Consider the following 18,099-nt stretch of genomic DNA (forward strand, 5'->3'; position numbering starts at 1 on the left):
TATAAATGTTTTTCTTCATCTACTGGTATTACATGTAACTGTCTCTCTATTCTGGACAGTACGTTGTTATGAGTGAAAACTGAGTGGAATATGTCAGTATTGTAACGGAAATGGTTAGCATGCCATTAGATAAACACCTCACTCGTATTTTGTCCTTCAGATAGCCTTTAAAGATTCATGACACCAGAACACCACCAGAGAAATTTATTCCTTCTTTGGTTTCTAATCTAGCCCCATGAATGACCACTGAAAAAGTTATTCTAAAACATTTTGGACCTGCAATTGGCATGCGGGGCTTCTATTAAAAATAGACATTTTTAAATCAATGTCAGGTAATTAAATGACAGACCAGTCAGCAAGATCTACATGTCTGCAGGATGAGGAAGTGAGAAAAGTTGCTCTAAAATCTAAGATTCCATAATGAACGTAGCATTTGTGTGTCAAGTATGTGCAGGTTATGGTAACGTTGAAGCTTAATGGGGGTGGTGATGTAAGAACTGGGGGTGAATGGGAGTGCATGGTTGTTACCAGGGTTGACTGAGCCACTTCACCAGCCCTGAGTTCCTAATGTAAAGCCATTACCCACACAGCCTCATGTCTAACCACATACAGCTGAAAAATAAAAGGATATTAGAAAGCCCTTTTACTGAGCGAGAGGCACTTAGCCCCACAAGAGCACCAATAAAACTTTATGGGCGATTAAGAATGGTGGTGGGGGGGGTTAATGTGCTGTAGCAACATGCCAGAGATCCAGTCTTAAACCCTTTAAGGTACATTAACATTACAATATAACCTAAGAGAATAATATTATAATGACTATCTAGTACAGTGTTTTAGGCAAGCCATATTTCCACACATAGACATATCAAAGGCTCGGGTGTGCCAATAATCTAATTTTGTGTTTCTATGGTGATACAGCTCTGAAGGAGAAATCCTCAAAAACTATCTGACAGCCCTTTTATTTCTGAGCATCTTCTACAGTAGGACTGGATATATTAAATCATCAATGCTTTTTGCTTTTTATTATTTCACCAGGTAGGCCAGTTGAGAACAAGTTCTCATTTACAATTGCAACCTGGCCAAGATAAAGCAAATTAGTGCGACAAAAACAACACAGAGTTACACATGGAATAAACAAACGTACAGTCAATAACAAAATAGAAAAAATCAACCAATCAAGTCGAGCAGGTTTGAAGTGCCAAAGCATCCTGACTTCAGACATCAAATGAATGGTAGGATAATGATTTTAAGAAATATAAAAACTATACACATTGTATTCAAAAGACACAGTTTAAATGTTGAATGACATACAATGATATCAACATTGCTTAATCACAATAAGGTTTTCAGATACCAATTCATAATCAGCCTAGAGAGAGAAACCTCTTGGGCTTCGACCAGCCAGGCACTGGATAACAGCAACAAGATCAGTCTTCTTTCCCTGCTCTAAGGGCGGTGTCTGGCTAACCTTCCCTCAGATTCATTTTTATGTTAAGGTACTGTTAAAGGATTAGTCCATTAATAAAAGTGATAAACTGCGCATCACTGTAATGCAACAAGCTGTGGTCTTGAGTAATGACAGGGTTGAAATCCTGCTCTCCAATAATTACTGACCACCACTGTTACCATAATGACATGCACAGAATGCTCGGTGTCTAAACTTAGATGGTTTTACGACTGCAGCTCTCCAACCTTGTCATTATGTCCCAATCAAAGGAGCTTCAAAGTCAACATGACATTTAGATTATTTTTCTCACGTGCCTCTAATATTTTTGTTTGAGTTTGTTGTTGTAGTGTAGTTCTATACTGCTTCCCCTACTATTACCCTAAGGTCTGTATGTTTTCATTTCAATATACTGTAGAATGAAACTGTCTCTGCTCTTGTTGGGTATAATGGGTGTGGGTGAGGGCTATACTGTAGAATGAAACTGTCTCTGCTCTTGTTGGGTATAATGGGTGTGGGTGAGGGCTATACTGTAGAATGAAACTGTCTCTGCTCTTGCTAGGTATAATGAGTGTGTGTGAGGGCTATACTGTAGCTGTGGGGTAGAAATAGGGTCAAATCAACCATTATAACAGAGAAAGACATTATTTGTGGTTATTAACTTAAAATAATTTGTTGAAAAATATTTTCAGAAGAATTGAAGATGCGAAAAAGTATCTGGAAGATACTTCTGTGATGGAAAACCAGGATTAGGTTATTTCCCCTTCTGCCTTAGATCAGGAATCTGGCCTGGAAGCTGCAGGACACAGGTCACTATTGTGCTATATGAAAAAAGAAAATGAAAAAAGAAATCAAATAAAGAGCTGAGGAAAGCAGAATATGTTTCAGTCACACAAAAGGACACTACCTGGAGGTTCATAAAAGTGGCCAGCCACTTGATCAATTCGTTCTTTGATTCACAGCACAGGTACCTAAGAAGATTGCGAGAGGGAAGACGGCGGGGTTAGAGAGGCTATACCTTTACCATGATCCTCAGTGCACTAGTACCTACGGTTTACCCATCTTTAGTTGCTACTAAAGATACTCACCACTGCTGTTTGTCTTGTTCTGCCTGCTCACACACTACAGTCATCCCCCAGCTAGAAGAAGAGGAGGGAACTTACATTATATTGACAGCTGATATGGAACAACAAATAGCCAAATGGTTAAGAAAATAGACCAGGAGTCATTGGAGGGTTGCTGGTTGACTCTCACCATGATGGTGGCTGTAGCCTCTTCTTGATGCCATAGTAGACTTTCAGAGCATGGACTTGACATTCCCTCTCAGGCTGAGTACTCTAGTAAAGAGTAAAAATGTACAATTGCAGCTATACGGCCACATACTGTAGGTACTTCATACAGTCACAGAATAGGCCCACACATCCTCCTTCCATCCTCTGTTACCTTTACTTCTTTGTAGAGCCTGAGAGAGGTGCCATCGAGTACACAGAGGCGTCTGCTGAAGGTTCTCTTCCCCCTCTGACCCTTCTCATCACTGAACTTAATCATGCTGTTTCTGGACACGTCTACCATGGCAGCTGTGAGAGGGGACATACAACTCTAATTCACTTCAATGTGCTGATTTTCAACCCTATCATTAATTAACACGTTGCCTTCCCCCTTCCCTCCCTTCGGATTCCTTTTCTGTTGTCAATTCTATTCTTCACAGAAAGTATCTACAATATGTCATTTATTCAAAAGTGCTCTTGACTGGACTGGAATAATAATATATACATCGGTAATCATGCATTTACCTATGTAGATTAACATGGCCTCCATGTAGCAGTTCCGCTTGACCACCAGGTGACAGTCTTTACCCAGAGAGAAATAGATGGCCAGCGCTCGTTCCTGGTAGTGCAATGGACGCTCTGTTGGGGGAATCAGAGAAGACACATTGTATTTTACCACTAGTTTGCAGTTGAGCATTAGCGTTCATCATCAATATAAAGATATCACACTTCATTAACAACCGCTGTCCTACTTCAGCTTATACATTTAAAAAGGGACTTGGCAACTGTAACTGAGGTGTTCTAATTACCCATCTCCTGGTTGTCATTGACCAGGAAGCAGCTCCAATAGTCCCCCTGCTGTGGAGGGATGTTCCCGCGTCTCAGGACCTCACACACTAGCTCCTCAGCACTCACTGCCTGGGAGATCTGAGGGAGAAGAACAGGCAGGGTTAGCATTAGGAGCGGACAGGGTTAGCGTTAGGAGCGGGCAGGGTTGGCGTTAGGAGCGGGAAGGGTTAGCGTTAGGAGCGGGCAGGGTTAGCTTTAGCAAGCAAGTGAACTTATATGATCATCTGGGCACAAAGCATTGCAGAAGAACACCCCATACTGTCGCATTTGGATTCTAAGGTGAAAGGTGAGAGTGCACATGGAGCTGACCTGAACCAGCAGCTCAGAGCCCTCCTCCTTCCTCTCCAGGTAAATCCCACAGATGGTGAGAGGTGAGGGGGTCCCCTACAGAGCAGATTGAAGAGAAAGACACATCAGGCTAACAGCCATCCTCAATCCAGCAAATAGTAAGAGATAGACAGGTCATGGAAGGATTTAATCATTTCAGTTGGGTGGGAAACAACTGCTGCAAGGGGTTCTGAAAATGTCATCATGCCATAGGTGTATGCTCACCTCCTCGGCGTGATCCTCCTGTGCTTTGATGACATGAGAGATCATGTCCAGCTGCCTCTGAAGCTGCTCAGCATTCACCTGCCACACAGACAGACACATCCATCCAATTGATCAGAACATTTCATTTTGCTTCTTGTGACAACACAGTACATTTCCCTCCATTTATCTTCTATAAATCAGTGATGTCATCAGTGTGAGACAGACCCACTCACATTGAAGATATCCTGGTAGTTCTGGATGAGCTCCTCTACCACCTGTCCTGCGCTGTTATCAGTGCCGTCCGTCTGGAAGAGCGTGGGACCAAACACAATGGCCAGGTTGTGCATGTTCATCTGATTCTCATCTGCAAAGCACTGAACGCTTTGGGAACAGAATCGACAGATTTGTACAAGAGATTTCTCAACAGCGATGCATGTCTTGAACTTTCAAAGACAAATTAGTCAATTATCTATATATAAACACTAAAAATTCTACAAAAGAGACAAACCAGAATGGAGGGAAGAAAAAGAGAGAAAAGAAAAGAGGACAGGCGGACAGAGGTGGAGAGTTGAGGCTAACCAGTAGAGGTGGTTGATGACAGCCCCCAGAGTGGCTCTGTTGACTGGGGGGAGGCTGTGGAGGAGGGCCTTGTACTGGGACACTCTCTCTCTTCTCTCACTGACAGCTGGTGGACAAAAAGAAAAACACCTACACATTAGAGCACAAAACTCCTTGTCATGGGGCTACCAATGATACGACTACCAAGACGAGCAGTGAAAAGCAGTGTTGTGGTCATTGTGGTCCACCTGTATTAGAATGAGGGTAGGCCAGACTCACTAGTGGTATGGAGCCATGGCAGAGAGGCCTGATGGCCATTGAAAACCCCCTCTCCCACTTCCCTGAGGAATCTCTTCAGGACGTTGGCCACATTATCCACCTGGCACACCCCTTCACTCAGACGAACCTGACGGGCGTCATGGCGGAGAGAGAGCAGCAGGGCGGCGATCTTAGAGTTCACACCACACCTCCGATAGATGCCCTCTGACTTCAAACCTGGAAAGGGGGAGGAAACCCCCCCCATAAACAAACACATAACCACAATATCATTAACACAGGCTTACAAAGACACTGATAGAATCGAATAATGGAGCTGGTAAGAGCACATCTTTTGTTAGGTATCTGTCCCATCCGATGCCATGCTAGGTCCAGTACCATGTTGTGTGATGTAGCTAATGCAGCGGTCCACAATGACAGGGACTTCTGTCTCAGTAAGCTGCTGCTGGTCCAGGGGGCCGTCTCCTCTCCCTAAGCCCTGCTGGATGCCACTCAGCCAGCCCTGGTAGTCAGGCCTTCTGTCCCCCTCCAAACGCAGCCTCCTGCCTCTGTCCACCAGCACCACAGCAGCAGCTTCTTGCTCCACGGCTGGGACAGCACATCACATTACATCACACACTGTCTACATCAATTGTCAACCAAAGTAGCTCTATTAAAAAGTTATGTATATGTCACTAACATTCTTGGTCCACCAAAATAAAAACACTTCTCCCTCTGCAGTACTTCCTTAACCTACAGTTAGGGAAAGTATTCAGACCTTTTGACTTTTTCCATATTTTCTTATGTTACAGCCTTATTCTTTAATGTATTAAATAAATGTTTTTCTCTCAATCTACACACAATAACCCATAATGACAAAGCAAAAATCGTTACATTTTTTATAGCTATTTCTTTCATTTTTAAATGGAGCTCAGATGCATCCGGTTTCCATTGATAATCCTTGAAATGTTTCTACAACTTGATAAAAGTCGACCTGTGGTAAATTAAATCGATTGAATATGATTTGGAAAGGCACACACCTGTCTATATAAGGTCCCACAGTTGACAGTGCATCTCAGAGCAAAAACCAAGCAATGAGGTCGAAGGAATTGTCCGTTGAGCTCTGAGACAGGATTGTGTCAAGGCACAGATCTGTGGAAGGGTACCAAAACATTTCTGCAGCTTTAAAGGTCCCCAAGAACACAGTGGCCTCCATCATTCTTAAATGGAAGAAGTTTGGAACCACCAAGACTCTTCCTAGAGCTGGCCGCCCGGGCCAAACTGAGCAATCGGGGAAGAAGGGCCTTGGTCAGAGAGGTGATAAGAAATCAATGGTCACTCTGACAGAGTCCAGAGTTCCTCTGTGGAGATGGGAGAACCTTCCAGAAGGACAACCATCTCTGCAGCACTCCATCAATCAGGTCTTTATGATAGAGTGGCCAGATGGAAGCCACCCCTCAGTAAAAGGCACATGACAGCCCGCTTGGAGTTTGCCAAAAGGCACCTAAACACTCTCAGAGAGATCCTTGATGAAAACCTGCTCCAGAGCGCTCAGGACCTCAGGCTGGGGCGAAGGTTCACCTTCCAACAGGAAAACGACCCTAAGCACACAACCAAGACAACGCAGGAGTGGCTTCGGGACAAGTCTCTGAATATCCTTGAGTGACTGCGCCAGAGCCCGGACTTGAACCCGATCAAACTTCTCTGGAGAGACCTGAAAATAGCTGTGCACCGATGATCCCCATTCAACCTGACAAAGCTTGAGAGGATCTGCAAAGAAGAATGGGAGAAACTCACCAAATACAGGTGTGCCAAGCTTGTAGCGTGATACCCAAGAATACTCGAGGCTGTAATCGCTGCCAAAGGTGCTTCAGCAAAGTACTGAATACAGGGTCTGAATACTTACAGTAACAGTCAAAAGTTTGGACACACCTACTCACACCTACTCACTTAAGGGTTTTTCTTTATTTTCACTTTTTTCTACATTGTAAAAACTATGAAATAACACATATGGAATCACGTCGTAACCAAAAAAAGTGTAAACCAAAATTTTTGAGATGGTTTGGGATGAGTTGGACCGCAGAGTGAAGGAAAAGCAGCCAACAAGTGCTCAGCATATGTGGGAACTCTTTCAAGACTGTTGGAAAACATTCCAGGTGAAGCTGGTTAAGAGAATGCCAAGATTGTGCAAAGCTGTCAAGGCAAAGGGTGTCTACTTTGAAGAATCTCAAATATAAAATATATTTTGATTTGTTTAACACTTTTTTGGTTACTACATGATTCCATATGTGTTATTTCATAGTTTCGATGTCTTTTGATGTATTTTTCAATGTAGAAAATGTTAAAATTCAAGAAAAACCTGGAATGATTCGGTGTGTCCAAACTTTTGACTGGTACTGTACATAAATGTGATATTTCAGTTTCATTTTTTATACATTTGCAAAAATGTCTAAAAAAACGGTTTCTGCTTTGTCATTATGGGGTATTGATTGATGAGGGGAAAAACTATTCAGTCCATTTTAGAATAAGGCTGTAAAGTAACAAAATGTGGAAAAAGTCAAGGAGTCTGAATACTTTCTGAATGCACCGTATGCCCCACTGTGCCAGGTTCAGGTGTGACTCACAGAGCTCCTGTAGTTTTCGCAGGTCGATGTTATCCACTTGGTCTTCTCCGTGGAGGAGGAGGAGCAGTCTGGAGCCCCCCAGGGAGAACCAGCCCAGGCAAGGACAATGGAAGCTCTGGCCCACAGTGTAGCGCAGCCGGCCCACCCGCTCAAAGGACCAGCCCACCAGGTCCTCTGCTACAGGGGGGACCAGGGCCTGACACACAACAAGACAAGGCAGCAGCTATACATAAAACTACCATTTACCAATCTATCATAATACTAATTGAAATCTAGTTTTAAAAAGGTGTGGTTACCTTGACAATGACCTTGATCCACTCCCTCACAGTGTCAGGGGAATCCTCTCCAAACAGGTAGACTCTCCCAGAGTCATGGTACAGCTCAAAGGAATGACCATAACTGACTCAGCAGGAAACAAATAGAATATATACTGTACAAATATAAACATTCTTCTGAAGCTCACAATGTTTTGGATTAAAACACTATCTATCGTGTTGTCTTACCCATGTTTCCCTTGGGGATTGACCACCAGACAAAGGACATCACTCATCTTCATCTGTCCACTCTGGCTGGAGCTCTTCTCACTCTCATAGTAGCTGAAGTTACCTTGGTTCAAAGAGCACCAGCGACGACTAAAATCTACATGTTCCAAAATGCTACAATTAGCTTACCGTAACTGAATTTACATTAAAACAATGTCACTTACCAAAAAGGAATATCAAGTTCGAAATGTGCAAGTTGCTCACTAGTTCATCTGAAATTCAGATCTAAAGCATGTCCAAACAATTCACAAAAAATGTAGTTTACAAACAGAATATCAAGAATGACCCACCTCCTTTAGATTTGCGCTCTGTAATGGCTCGTGTTGAGGAGGCAGTCTTGAACAGATACCCAGTGTGTGAGATGGGGTGAGCAGCCTCTAAGATTGTGTGATCTCCAGCCCTTGACCCTGGGAGCTCTGGAGAGAGGAAAAACATATAATACTGATGATGTCACCTCTACTGAACAATGAAATACAACCCATACATTTGTGTTCAACACAACTATATGATTGATGTAACATTGCAGGCATGGATTACAGAGAATTTGATGAATGAGGCTGGTTTCATTGCTCCTACCTGTGTTGTGGTTGTGAGTGAGGAACTCCACCTGAAGTGTCTGTCCATAGTGCTGGGCCACGGACACAGGGCTGGGCAGCTCTGGATCACCTGTATAACAGTTCACATCTGCTCCACAGAACACCAGCGACAGAGTCTCCAATACATCACCTGTCTGAATGGTGTTGCACAGAGCCTGAGAGATAGGGAAAAGGACAGGGAGGGGAGAGAGAGGAGGAAGAGAGAGAGAGAGAGAGAGAGCGAGAGATAGAGGGGGAGGTAGAGAGAGAATCAAGGAGCAGAGAAGACAAGTCTGAACTTTTGAGAGCAACAGATGGAGAGAGAGAGAGCAAATTAGAGAAAATCTGAGTGCCTCACTTTGTTGAGGGCTTCCTGTTGGCCAAACAGTGCATGGTAGCAGCGGTATTTCCCCTGGCAGTACTTGGCAGTAACAAAGCGCTGGCGCTCCTCACTGTCACTTGATGGACAGAGCATCTCACTTGGTGGAATGTTAGCTGCCCAGAAAAGGTTTACTTTGTCGTTACCTAGCAACAGGAACAGCTGGTGAACAGGGAGTGACATTAGAACCTTGACCTGAAAGACTAGTTATTTTATTAACAGGGTGAACAATGACAAAATCTAATTTTCAAAGACAACATACGCGTATAATACAATTATACAAATAAGATAGAAAGCATAGTGTGAGGAACATAAACAGAGGGAGCCAGTCATATGGGTGGTGAGAATGCAATGTTACTAATCCATGTAATAATAGAATAGAATACAAATGAGAAACTGTACCTACCTGATTTTCAGTCCACGCATTTTCATCCATCTTCAGACTGCGGACTTTGGACACACTCTGGCCCAGGCCCCTGTGCACCCCTAAACCACAGAGAAATGGATTAAAGAGAGTTAGATTTCAATATCCTCTACCAGGCACTGTTATCTAACATACCAATGTGATACAATTTTTGTTAACCTGACACATTTGAATATGATCATTATAGAATCTAATCAAAGCTTTTGAGTCTTGATCCATTAGTTTCCGAGGCTGGACTGACCTCTGGAAATGGTTCTGTACCTGCACAGCATTTGCAGAGGACCACACACAGGTTGACAGAGGCCCAGTCTGGGTGGGGGGCGCCACAATCTGCACAGCGCTGGTTGGCCTCCTCAGACCAGATCTTCTGGGCCACCGCGTTGCTGGACAGAGAGTGACTGACACAGGCCTGCAGGGCCTCAACCCACTGCTCCCTCTGCTGCTCCGACTCGGCCACAAAACTAACCACACAGAAAAGAGGTCACAGGGGTTTCACTGTGGGATGTCATTAAAGGGTCATAGGTCAGTCTCACTCACCTGAATGTCCTGTAGATGGTGGTGAGGTTGAAGGACCGTTTGTCTGTGCCCTTCACAGTACCCAAATTCATCTCAATGGAGGTGATGCCAACACCCTGGCTGTGCTCCTGATGACATGAACATCACAGTTTTTAAAAATGTCTTATCAACTCAAAAATGTAGCTAGTCTTAGCTGTTTGAATGGCAGCCTCATCACATAAATTGTGAATTCACTGACTGGCTATAGCTAGATCATCTATATCCTTATCTGCATGAGTAATCATTATTGATATCAATGTTTATTCCCCAAATATATAAGTGTCTCCTCACAGTATAATTTGTTTCATTTCTGATCCAGAAAATGACTCATAAAAGCCATATCTGTAGCTATGTCATCCTTGAATTGTACAGACAAGAGATCACATCTTCATCAAAAAGTAGAAATGACAGACAAAATGTTGTGATAAACAAAAATGTTGTTGAGGCTAATTTAATTCAACCTAAATTAGCATTATTATTAAGTGTTATGATTTATATGGAGACCTTTGCCTGTCACCTTTAAGAATACATAAAGGACTCTCATGCACGTTTAAAAAATATATATTTCAGAACAAATGCATGCACACATGCACCATGGATACACACCTCAGCGTTCCTATAGAGGAAAACACTGTCGGCACAGATGACTACATAGAGCTTGGAGCGCAGTCCACTCATCTCCAGGTATCCTTGCTTACTAATGAGCGGGACTCTACTAGCACGCTGTCCACACGTATCACTGAAGTTCATAAGGGACTTCTCCATGCTGTTACAATGCTGCTGAATAGTCTCTTTCAGTACTGACACCCATTCCTCCCTGACGGCTGAAAACACACACATCAAATCAAATTGTATTTATCACATGCACCGAATAGAACTGGTGTAGACTTCACATCAATAACGCCCACAAATTACTCATATTTCCTCATTGTGACCATTGTTACTGGCTGAACACTTACTGTTGTTCTCAGCACGGAACAAGAAAGTCCTGTTCCTTGTCACCACCTCAAACTTCTGTCCTCCAACATTAAGCACTTTAGTGACAGACAGTATGGCTATGATCCGCTTTGAGTAGACCTCCTGATGAAAAGAAGAGAGGACGAGGAAGAAGAGGAGGGGCTGTAATAAGTAAGGTATTAAACAGTAGACAGTGTGATCTGTGAACCTATGTGTGGCTCTATGGAAGACGTCTGGACCTTCTCATTTTGAAAGTATCGAAGGTACTGTGCATCCAACATCACCCAACGCTTCTGGAAAACAAGGGTCCTGCAGATAAAACAGAGATTACTTACACTCTCATGCATACACACACACATGCATGAACCAACACACAAATGCACACATGCATGTACAAGCACACAAACCCTTCTCTCTTACCCCTGAGGCGGAGTCTTGTGCAGCCAGCCCATCTTGATAACAGGTGAGTGGTGAAAATCAGGGATGAAGGATTGTGACAGTGTGCAGCCAAGATAGATACTGTCTTCATCAACAGATGTTCTCCTGAGATATTAGACACCCACATAAGCAGCAAGGACATGAATGTTCCCCTTGTCTCATCATGTTTGCAATAACAAAAACATGTTGACGAAGGCTTCACACACAAACTCGCATGTAAAACAGTTCAACAGAAACACACCTGTTTTCCTCAATGTCCTCGTACTCAGCCTCATCCACACTAAACTGACTGTGGAAACAGTTCTGCATGGCCCGCAATGCATCCTCCTATGGTGCAGAATACAAAATGCAAACAATGGATCAAAATATCATCCTTCACACTTTAATAACTTGTGTACAAAAATAACTCTGGCATGTGTACAATCGCTAACATAAACGCCCAACACTCAATCGCTCTAAACATCTGTAATCACACACAAGAAGAGGCAAATAGTACATTCAAGTAGTACATACACACCCACACATACAGATGTACAGTATAACTTACATTGTCTGCCATGACATCTGTGTCTGGCCTCTCTTAACTCCAGAACAGCTATACAGGTTAGCTGTGACAAAGAGGTGGAGACAAACAACTGAAGCCAAAGGATTACAGTAAAGGAATCGTTTCTCTGTTATGCCGCGTCACAGGTCCCAATGAAAAAATGTGCCCGGACAGGTTTACCTTATGATACTGAATAAACTGTATTACATACATCACATGTCAGCTAGAGTCGATTGTTTACATTTTACGAAAGACAATGGCTGTTTGACACGTATTACCCCTGCATGTTGACTCTAACCAAATAATCAAACATAAAGTCAGAACTATGAACAAGTGTTGTAACCTCACAACTGCTGGTAAGGAAGTAAATTAATACAGTAACTTTATACAATAACTCAATAATTATTCCCAAAGTCTGAGAATAGTTCAAATAGATGAACTAACGGGTTTGAGTAAGAAATGGGTACTGTAATCTGGCCACCTGCTTGGGATGGTGAGCCCCATCCCTGTGACAATGGCCCTCTCATCACAGCAGCAATAACAGGAAGTGTGCTTAAGAAACTGGCATCAGAGAGACTAATCTTCCTCATGAAACTGCAATAACCCTGAACAAACAGACTTTATTTGACTTTTACAGCAGCTTCTCCATGACTCCTAATTCATGTCATGGCACAGGACCACAGGCATAGGAGTAAGGTATAATAATTGACATATTGAGACAGGTGAACCTGTACAGTCTGACCTGTACTGTATCTCCTGTAAATTCTACCGTATATTATAAGGAATATAACTCATTTGAATTCTATGAAGAATATCACTTGTTTTTGAAAGTGCATTCATGACAGTCAATTTTCATCAGAAAATATATGATTATTATAGAAGCAGATTTGCGAACACAGCAGGCGGGTAAAGCATAGCAGCGAGGGGCAATCTGTGACCTCACCTGTAGCTCTTAGACTCTTGTAACTCTCTGCTGAACTGCTACCTTTGTACATAAGATGTTGGCGATGCAATGACAAATGCTCAGTAATATCAATGTACTGGAGTGATAATATATCCCCCAAAAAGTAATTTTCACCTGCAATAGTGAAGTTTAGACTCACCAACCTTAATAGTATTCTTCCCTCTTCTCTGGTGAGTGACATGAGAGAGTTGAGAACATTCCTCTCTGTCTACATTAGGAAATGATGGTACTGTATTGAGGAAGAGGGTGTGTGTGTGTGTGTGTGTGAGAGAGAGAGAGAGAGAGAAATCAATGTCATACCATAACAATAAATAATAGAGTAATCTTGCGGTCAGTTGGGATAGCTGGCCAGATGTTCCAAAGTCAAAACATTGTGTTTACCAGTAAGCAGTTGGCTAGATTAGCCAGAGATTCCTGGAAGTACTATAATTAATACCTATATGGGAAGTATCCTCTCTGATGTTAGCCAAGAGGCGGACTGTGTACTGTGTACCAAAGACTTTGTCAAATGTTTGTTAGATTTCTTGTTGAGTGGGACACTAACCACATTTCCATCCAGTTTGTATGCGAGTAAAGTCATATCGTATTTTAAAAAATCACTACAGCTGTGATGGAAACAGGAAGTTTCAGTTCAATTTTATAAATGCCGACTGATCATTTGTTTGTTCGACGGGTGGGATCTGGTGGGATCTTTTTGTGTCTGTAAAAATAATTAGGCACAAAATCCAGGGTTCGCAATCAAATTCAAGGACCTTCAAGTACCCTAAAGAGGCCTTTCTACTGACTCTGAAAAACACAAAAAGAAAGATGCCCAGGATCCCTGCTCATCTGCGTGAATGTGCCTTAGGCATGCTGCAAGGAGGCATGAGGACTGCAGATGTGGCCAGAGCAATAAATTGCAATGTCCGTACTGTGAGACGCCTAAGACAGTGCTACAGGGAGACAGGACGGACAGCTGATCGTCCTCGCAGTGGCAGACGACATGTAACAACACCTGCACAGGATCGGTACATCCCAACATCACACCTGCGGGACAGGTAAAGGATGGCAACAACAACTGCCCGAGTTACACCAGGAACGCATAATCCCTCCATCAGTGCTCAGACTGTCCGCAATCAGCTGAGAGAGGCTGGACTGAGGGCTTGTAGGCCCAAACCCACCGTCGCTGGGCCAGACAGGACTGGCAAAAAGTGCTCTTCACTGACGAGTTTTAGCTCACCTGGGGTGATGATTGGATTTGCGTTTATCGTAAAAGGAATGAGCGTGACACCAAGGACGGTACTCTTGAGCGGGATCGATTTGGAGGTGGAGGGTCCGTCATGGTCTAGGGCGGTGTGTCACAGCATCATCGGACTGAGCTTGTTGTCATTGCAGGCAATCTCAACGCTGCGCGTTATAGGGAAGACATCCTCCTCCCTCATGTGGTACCCTTCCTGCAGGCTCATTCTGACATGACCCTCCAGCATGACAATGCCACCAGCCATAATGCTCATTCTGTATGTGATTTCCTGCAAGACAGGAATGTCAGTGTTCTGCCATGGCCAGCAAAGAGCCCGGATCTCAATCCCATTGAGCACGTCTGGGACCTGTTGAATCAGAGGGTGAGGGCTAGGGCCATTCCCCCCCCCAGAAATGTCCGGGAACTTGCAGGTTCCTTGGTGGAAGAGTGGGGTAACATCTCACAGCAAGAACTGGTAAATCTGGTGCAATCCATGAGGAGATGCACTGCAGTACTTAATGCAGCTGGTGGCCACTCCAGATACTGACTGTTACTTTTGATTTTGACCACCCCTTTGTTCAGGGACACATTATTCCATTTATTTTAGTCACATGTCTGTGGAACTTGTTCAGTTTATGTCTCAGTTGTTGAATCTTGTTATATTCATACAAATATTTACACATGTTAAGTTTGCTGAAAATAAACATAATTGACAGTGAGAGGACGTTTCTTTTCTTGCTGAGTTTATATTCATCAATACCTTACAAGTTGTAGTCAATAATACATGTTTCACTACATACGTGAGTGGTATGTCAGTACTGATGATGTTGACTGATTTCCTTTATGAACTATAACTCAGTAACATTTTTTTTATTGTTGTGTTTATATTTTTGTTCAGTGTACATGGTAATATTATTAAATTGTATTTATATTTCACAACATTTTAGGTCCCACAGTCTGTCCCAACACATGAAAGTAAATTCTGACAGTGTAAAAGGCCCTTAGTTGACTCTAAAATGTCCTAGACATTATTCTAGACTGAGTTCGTTTCACCTCTCCGTCTTTGTCGTGGTCGGAGTTTCCCAGTGTTGTAATGAACGCGCTGCTAACAATGAAATCCGCTGTAACAGGCGAACATAACGAGCACACATGAATTGTTCATGATTCCACTCGTTCGCAGAGGTAGGCGCGATTAGAACTCAGATCAAGAAGCCTTCAGAACGTTGAACAACGCTGGGAATGCAACAATAACTGTCTAAACGATCATTAACAAAACAAAAAGGCGAGTAAACGCCATTTCACAAATAAAAAGGGACGATAACAGCGTTTACCCTCCACTACATCCCAGAATGTGTCTGGTAAAACCATTCATAAACATCAATAATCTGCCAGACAGTATTGAATCTTTGTATATATATATATATATATAAATATTTGTTTATTAAACACAAATAAACAAAAACCAAATATATATATATATATACATATATATACACACACACACACAAATATTTGTTTATTTTTGTTTATTAAACACAAATAAACAAAAATATATATATTTTCCCGACATTATAACTATTCAGGGCATATTTTTCCGTGGGCATTGCGTATACTCACTTCTTAATACCCACTGATACGTACCAAAGTAGTGTAGTGGAGGTATACGCAGTTTCAATTAATAAGGCTGTTGGAACAGATCAGAATGTTTAGCTTGTCATTTTATAAACTATTCGGCGCAGCAATGTAGCAGCGGCGGTAGAACTTCGAGGGAATGTTCCAAAATGCAATTTGCGGGAAAACGCTGTTTTAAAATGTGCACGGCACATGCGAGCGGTTTCATGAACAGAGATGGAAATATCCGTTAGAAATGTAGGAAGAGGGGAGATTTAAATATGCAACAACTATCATGGGTTGCTAATATGACTACGATAATGCCTTTGGCTGCTAGACAATGAAAGAAAGTTGAAAGAAAATCAATAGACCAGGAGAAAGCATATGAGTAAGTCTTTATAAAAGATCCTTGCTTCTATGGTTAGATTCTTGCTAATAGGCTGCATTCAAGTAAGGAAAGACATGCCTCATAATATGAAGTAAAACGTCCAGGTTTCAAATAATTAAGCAATATAAAAAATACAGCTATGATAATGGTAGGCCTAACCATCTTCTGGTAGATGGAAAGGCTTTCCCAAAAATATTCTCTATTAAATGTTAGCTACAGTAGCTACAAAGCAGCCTAGCAACCTGTCAGAATGATATCATAATTATTTGCATCAATCCAGTAGCCATTTATTTATTAACTCCAACTCGTGTGCTACAGAAACACTGCTAACCAAACAACAGTGCTAGGGGGGCTGGCAGCAACTAGCACACTATTTGGGAGACAAAGATGCTAATGAATATCCACCAACAAACTTAATTCTAGAGTTGTCTGAATATGTTTTGATGTATAAATATTTATGTGTTGATGATGAATACTACCTCCAAACGAATGGAACATCGATGCTCTACATTTGCTCCGAGCTATGCTAACCTCTATATGGGTATTTTTGAAGTGGGAGGTGTGGTCAAGAAACACTGGCATATTTTATCATCGGACCCAGCTTTGCCGCCTGAATTTAAATATTCACCACGTATTGTGTATAGGTTCATGCCAACTGCCAACTGCCAGTTCTTTTACGCCCTCTACCAAATGTTAGCTATAAATGCAGAGGAAGCGCACAGTGCAACAATATGATGAAGTGTGAATATTTCTGCCACCCACACACAGGAAAACGGTTCCAAATAAATGACATTATTACGTGTTACACCACCCATGTTATTTACATGATTAAATGTCCATGTGGACTCTGTTATGTCGGTAAAAGAACCCGCTCTCTCAAACAGAGAATTAGTGAACACAAAAGTTAAATCAGGACAAACGACATGGATTATCCAGTCGCTGTACATTTCAATGACTTGAAGCATGACATTTCCACCTTTAGATGTTGTGGCATAGAGAAAGTTAAGATATCAGACAGGGGAGGATACATTGATAATACTCTGAGTAAAAGAGAATGTTTTTGGATTTTCACCCTCCAGACATTATTTCCTAAAGGACTTGATGAAATGCCTATGTATGTTATGTTGTGAATTTGAACAAGAAATATGTCTCTTGTAGATTATTCTGACGTTTTTTATACGATGTACCCAGTGACTAATGAAAATGTACTATGTCCTCATTGAGATTTACAGACGTGTTCAAATACGCCTTATTTATACACGTTTGTAATATTTATGAAATGCATATTGTTATATTTGGTAGCATTTATTTGTTTTTCCTTTGCCTCCAACCCCCTTCGATGTGTAGAACGGATGTGGGTGGGGCCAGGTCTACATAGGGGTGCACTTTTTCTTTTTTTTTATCACAAAAGCTTTGACGAAGGCCGTGTGGCCGATGCGTAAACTTATTAAATATCAGTGATACTATCAAGAGCAGTGTGCGGTTTCCTTCGTGGTTTTCTGTTAAAAAAGTGTCACTTTGAGACTGAAAATCTGAAACCCGTGATTTAAAAAATAATATCTGTTTCAATGGTAGGCCTACTATTAAACGCCCTTGCATGGTCAATCTGACGTATATTGGCTGTGCAGCATTTACGGTGATATGGCCACATTTTCGGATCAAGCATAAACTCGCTTTTAAACAACTTTCACAGTACAGCACAATACAGCTTGGGTTGGCCTGACTGTGAAAGACCAATATCGGATTTGTCATTTAGTTAATGCAGAGTTTGTTTCTCTTATTTTTCACACAGGGCGTCTTTCCTTAGCGTGGCGGAGCGTTTAGAATGACATTTTTTTGTTTGTTGTATACCCACTTCTCCAGGAACCACTAAACCACTGGTAGAATGAGTGAGCTTGCCTGGGAACCAGCATGCGATACACGTGAGGAAATATAACTTGGTAGTCTGCCTGGACCATTTTTCTAATATTTTTC

General features: G+C 42.2%; 1 protein-coding gene across 2 annotated transcripts; it reads right to left on the minus strand.

The window, feature by feature from the left end:
• Positions 1-1,000: 1,000 nt before the first annotated feature.
• On the minus strand, positions 1,001-12,044 carry LOC115135802 (arf-GAP with Rho-GAP domain, ANK repeat and PH domain-containing protein 1-like). 2 transcript variants are annotated; one of them, XM_029670891.2, is made up of 28 exons: positions 11,947-12,044; positions 11,641-11,726; positions 11,382-11,504; positions 11,201-11,270; positions 10,964-11,084; positions 10,611-10,828; positions 9,987-10,093; positions 9,711-9,910; positions 9,432-9,511; positions 9,005-9,187; positions 8,648-8,822; positions 8,362-8,487; positions 8,033-8,168; positions 7,826-7,928; positions 7,530-7,725; positions 5,305-5,514; positions 5,057-5,145; positions 4,672-4,777; positions 4,326-4,456; positions 4,114-4,191; positions 3,871-3,945; positions 3,522-3,639; positions 3,238-3,351; positions 2,888-3,021; positions 2,699-2,781; positions 2,533-2,583; positions 2,352-2,415; positions 1,001-2,265 (listed from the first exon to the last, which is right to left on the minus strand). In XM_029670891.2, exons 1-28 carry the CDS (start codon positions 11,956-11,958, stop codon positions 2,221-2,223), a joined length of 3,234 nt encoding a protein of 1,077 aa, XP_029526751.1. In that variant the 5' UTR covers positions 11,959-12,044; the 3' UTR covers positions 1,001-2,220. The 2 variants fall into 2 exon arrangements, with proteins under 2 accessions (XP_029526751.1, XP_029526750.1); XM_029670890.2 differs by having other exon boundaries at positions 4,326-4,473; positions 4,930-5,145.
• Positions 12,045-18,099: the final 6,055 nt, after the last annotated feature.

Source organism: Oncorhynchus nerka, linkage group LG10, assembly GCF_034236695.1.
Source record: "Oncorhynchus nerka isolate Pitt River linkage group LG10, Oner_Uvic_2.0, whole genome shotgun sequence".
In the NCBI taxonomy this organism is placed as follows: domain Eukaryota; kingdom Metazoa; phylum Chordata; class Actinopteri; order Salmoniformes; family Salmonidae; genus Oncorhynchus; species Oncorhynchus nerka.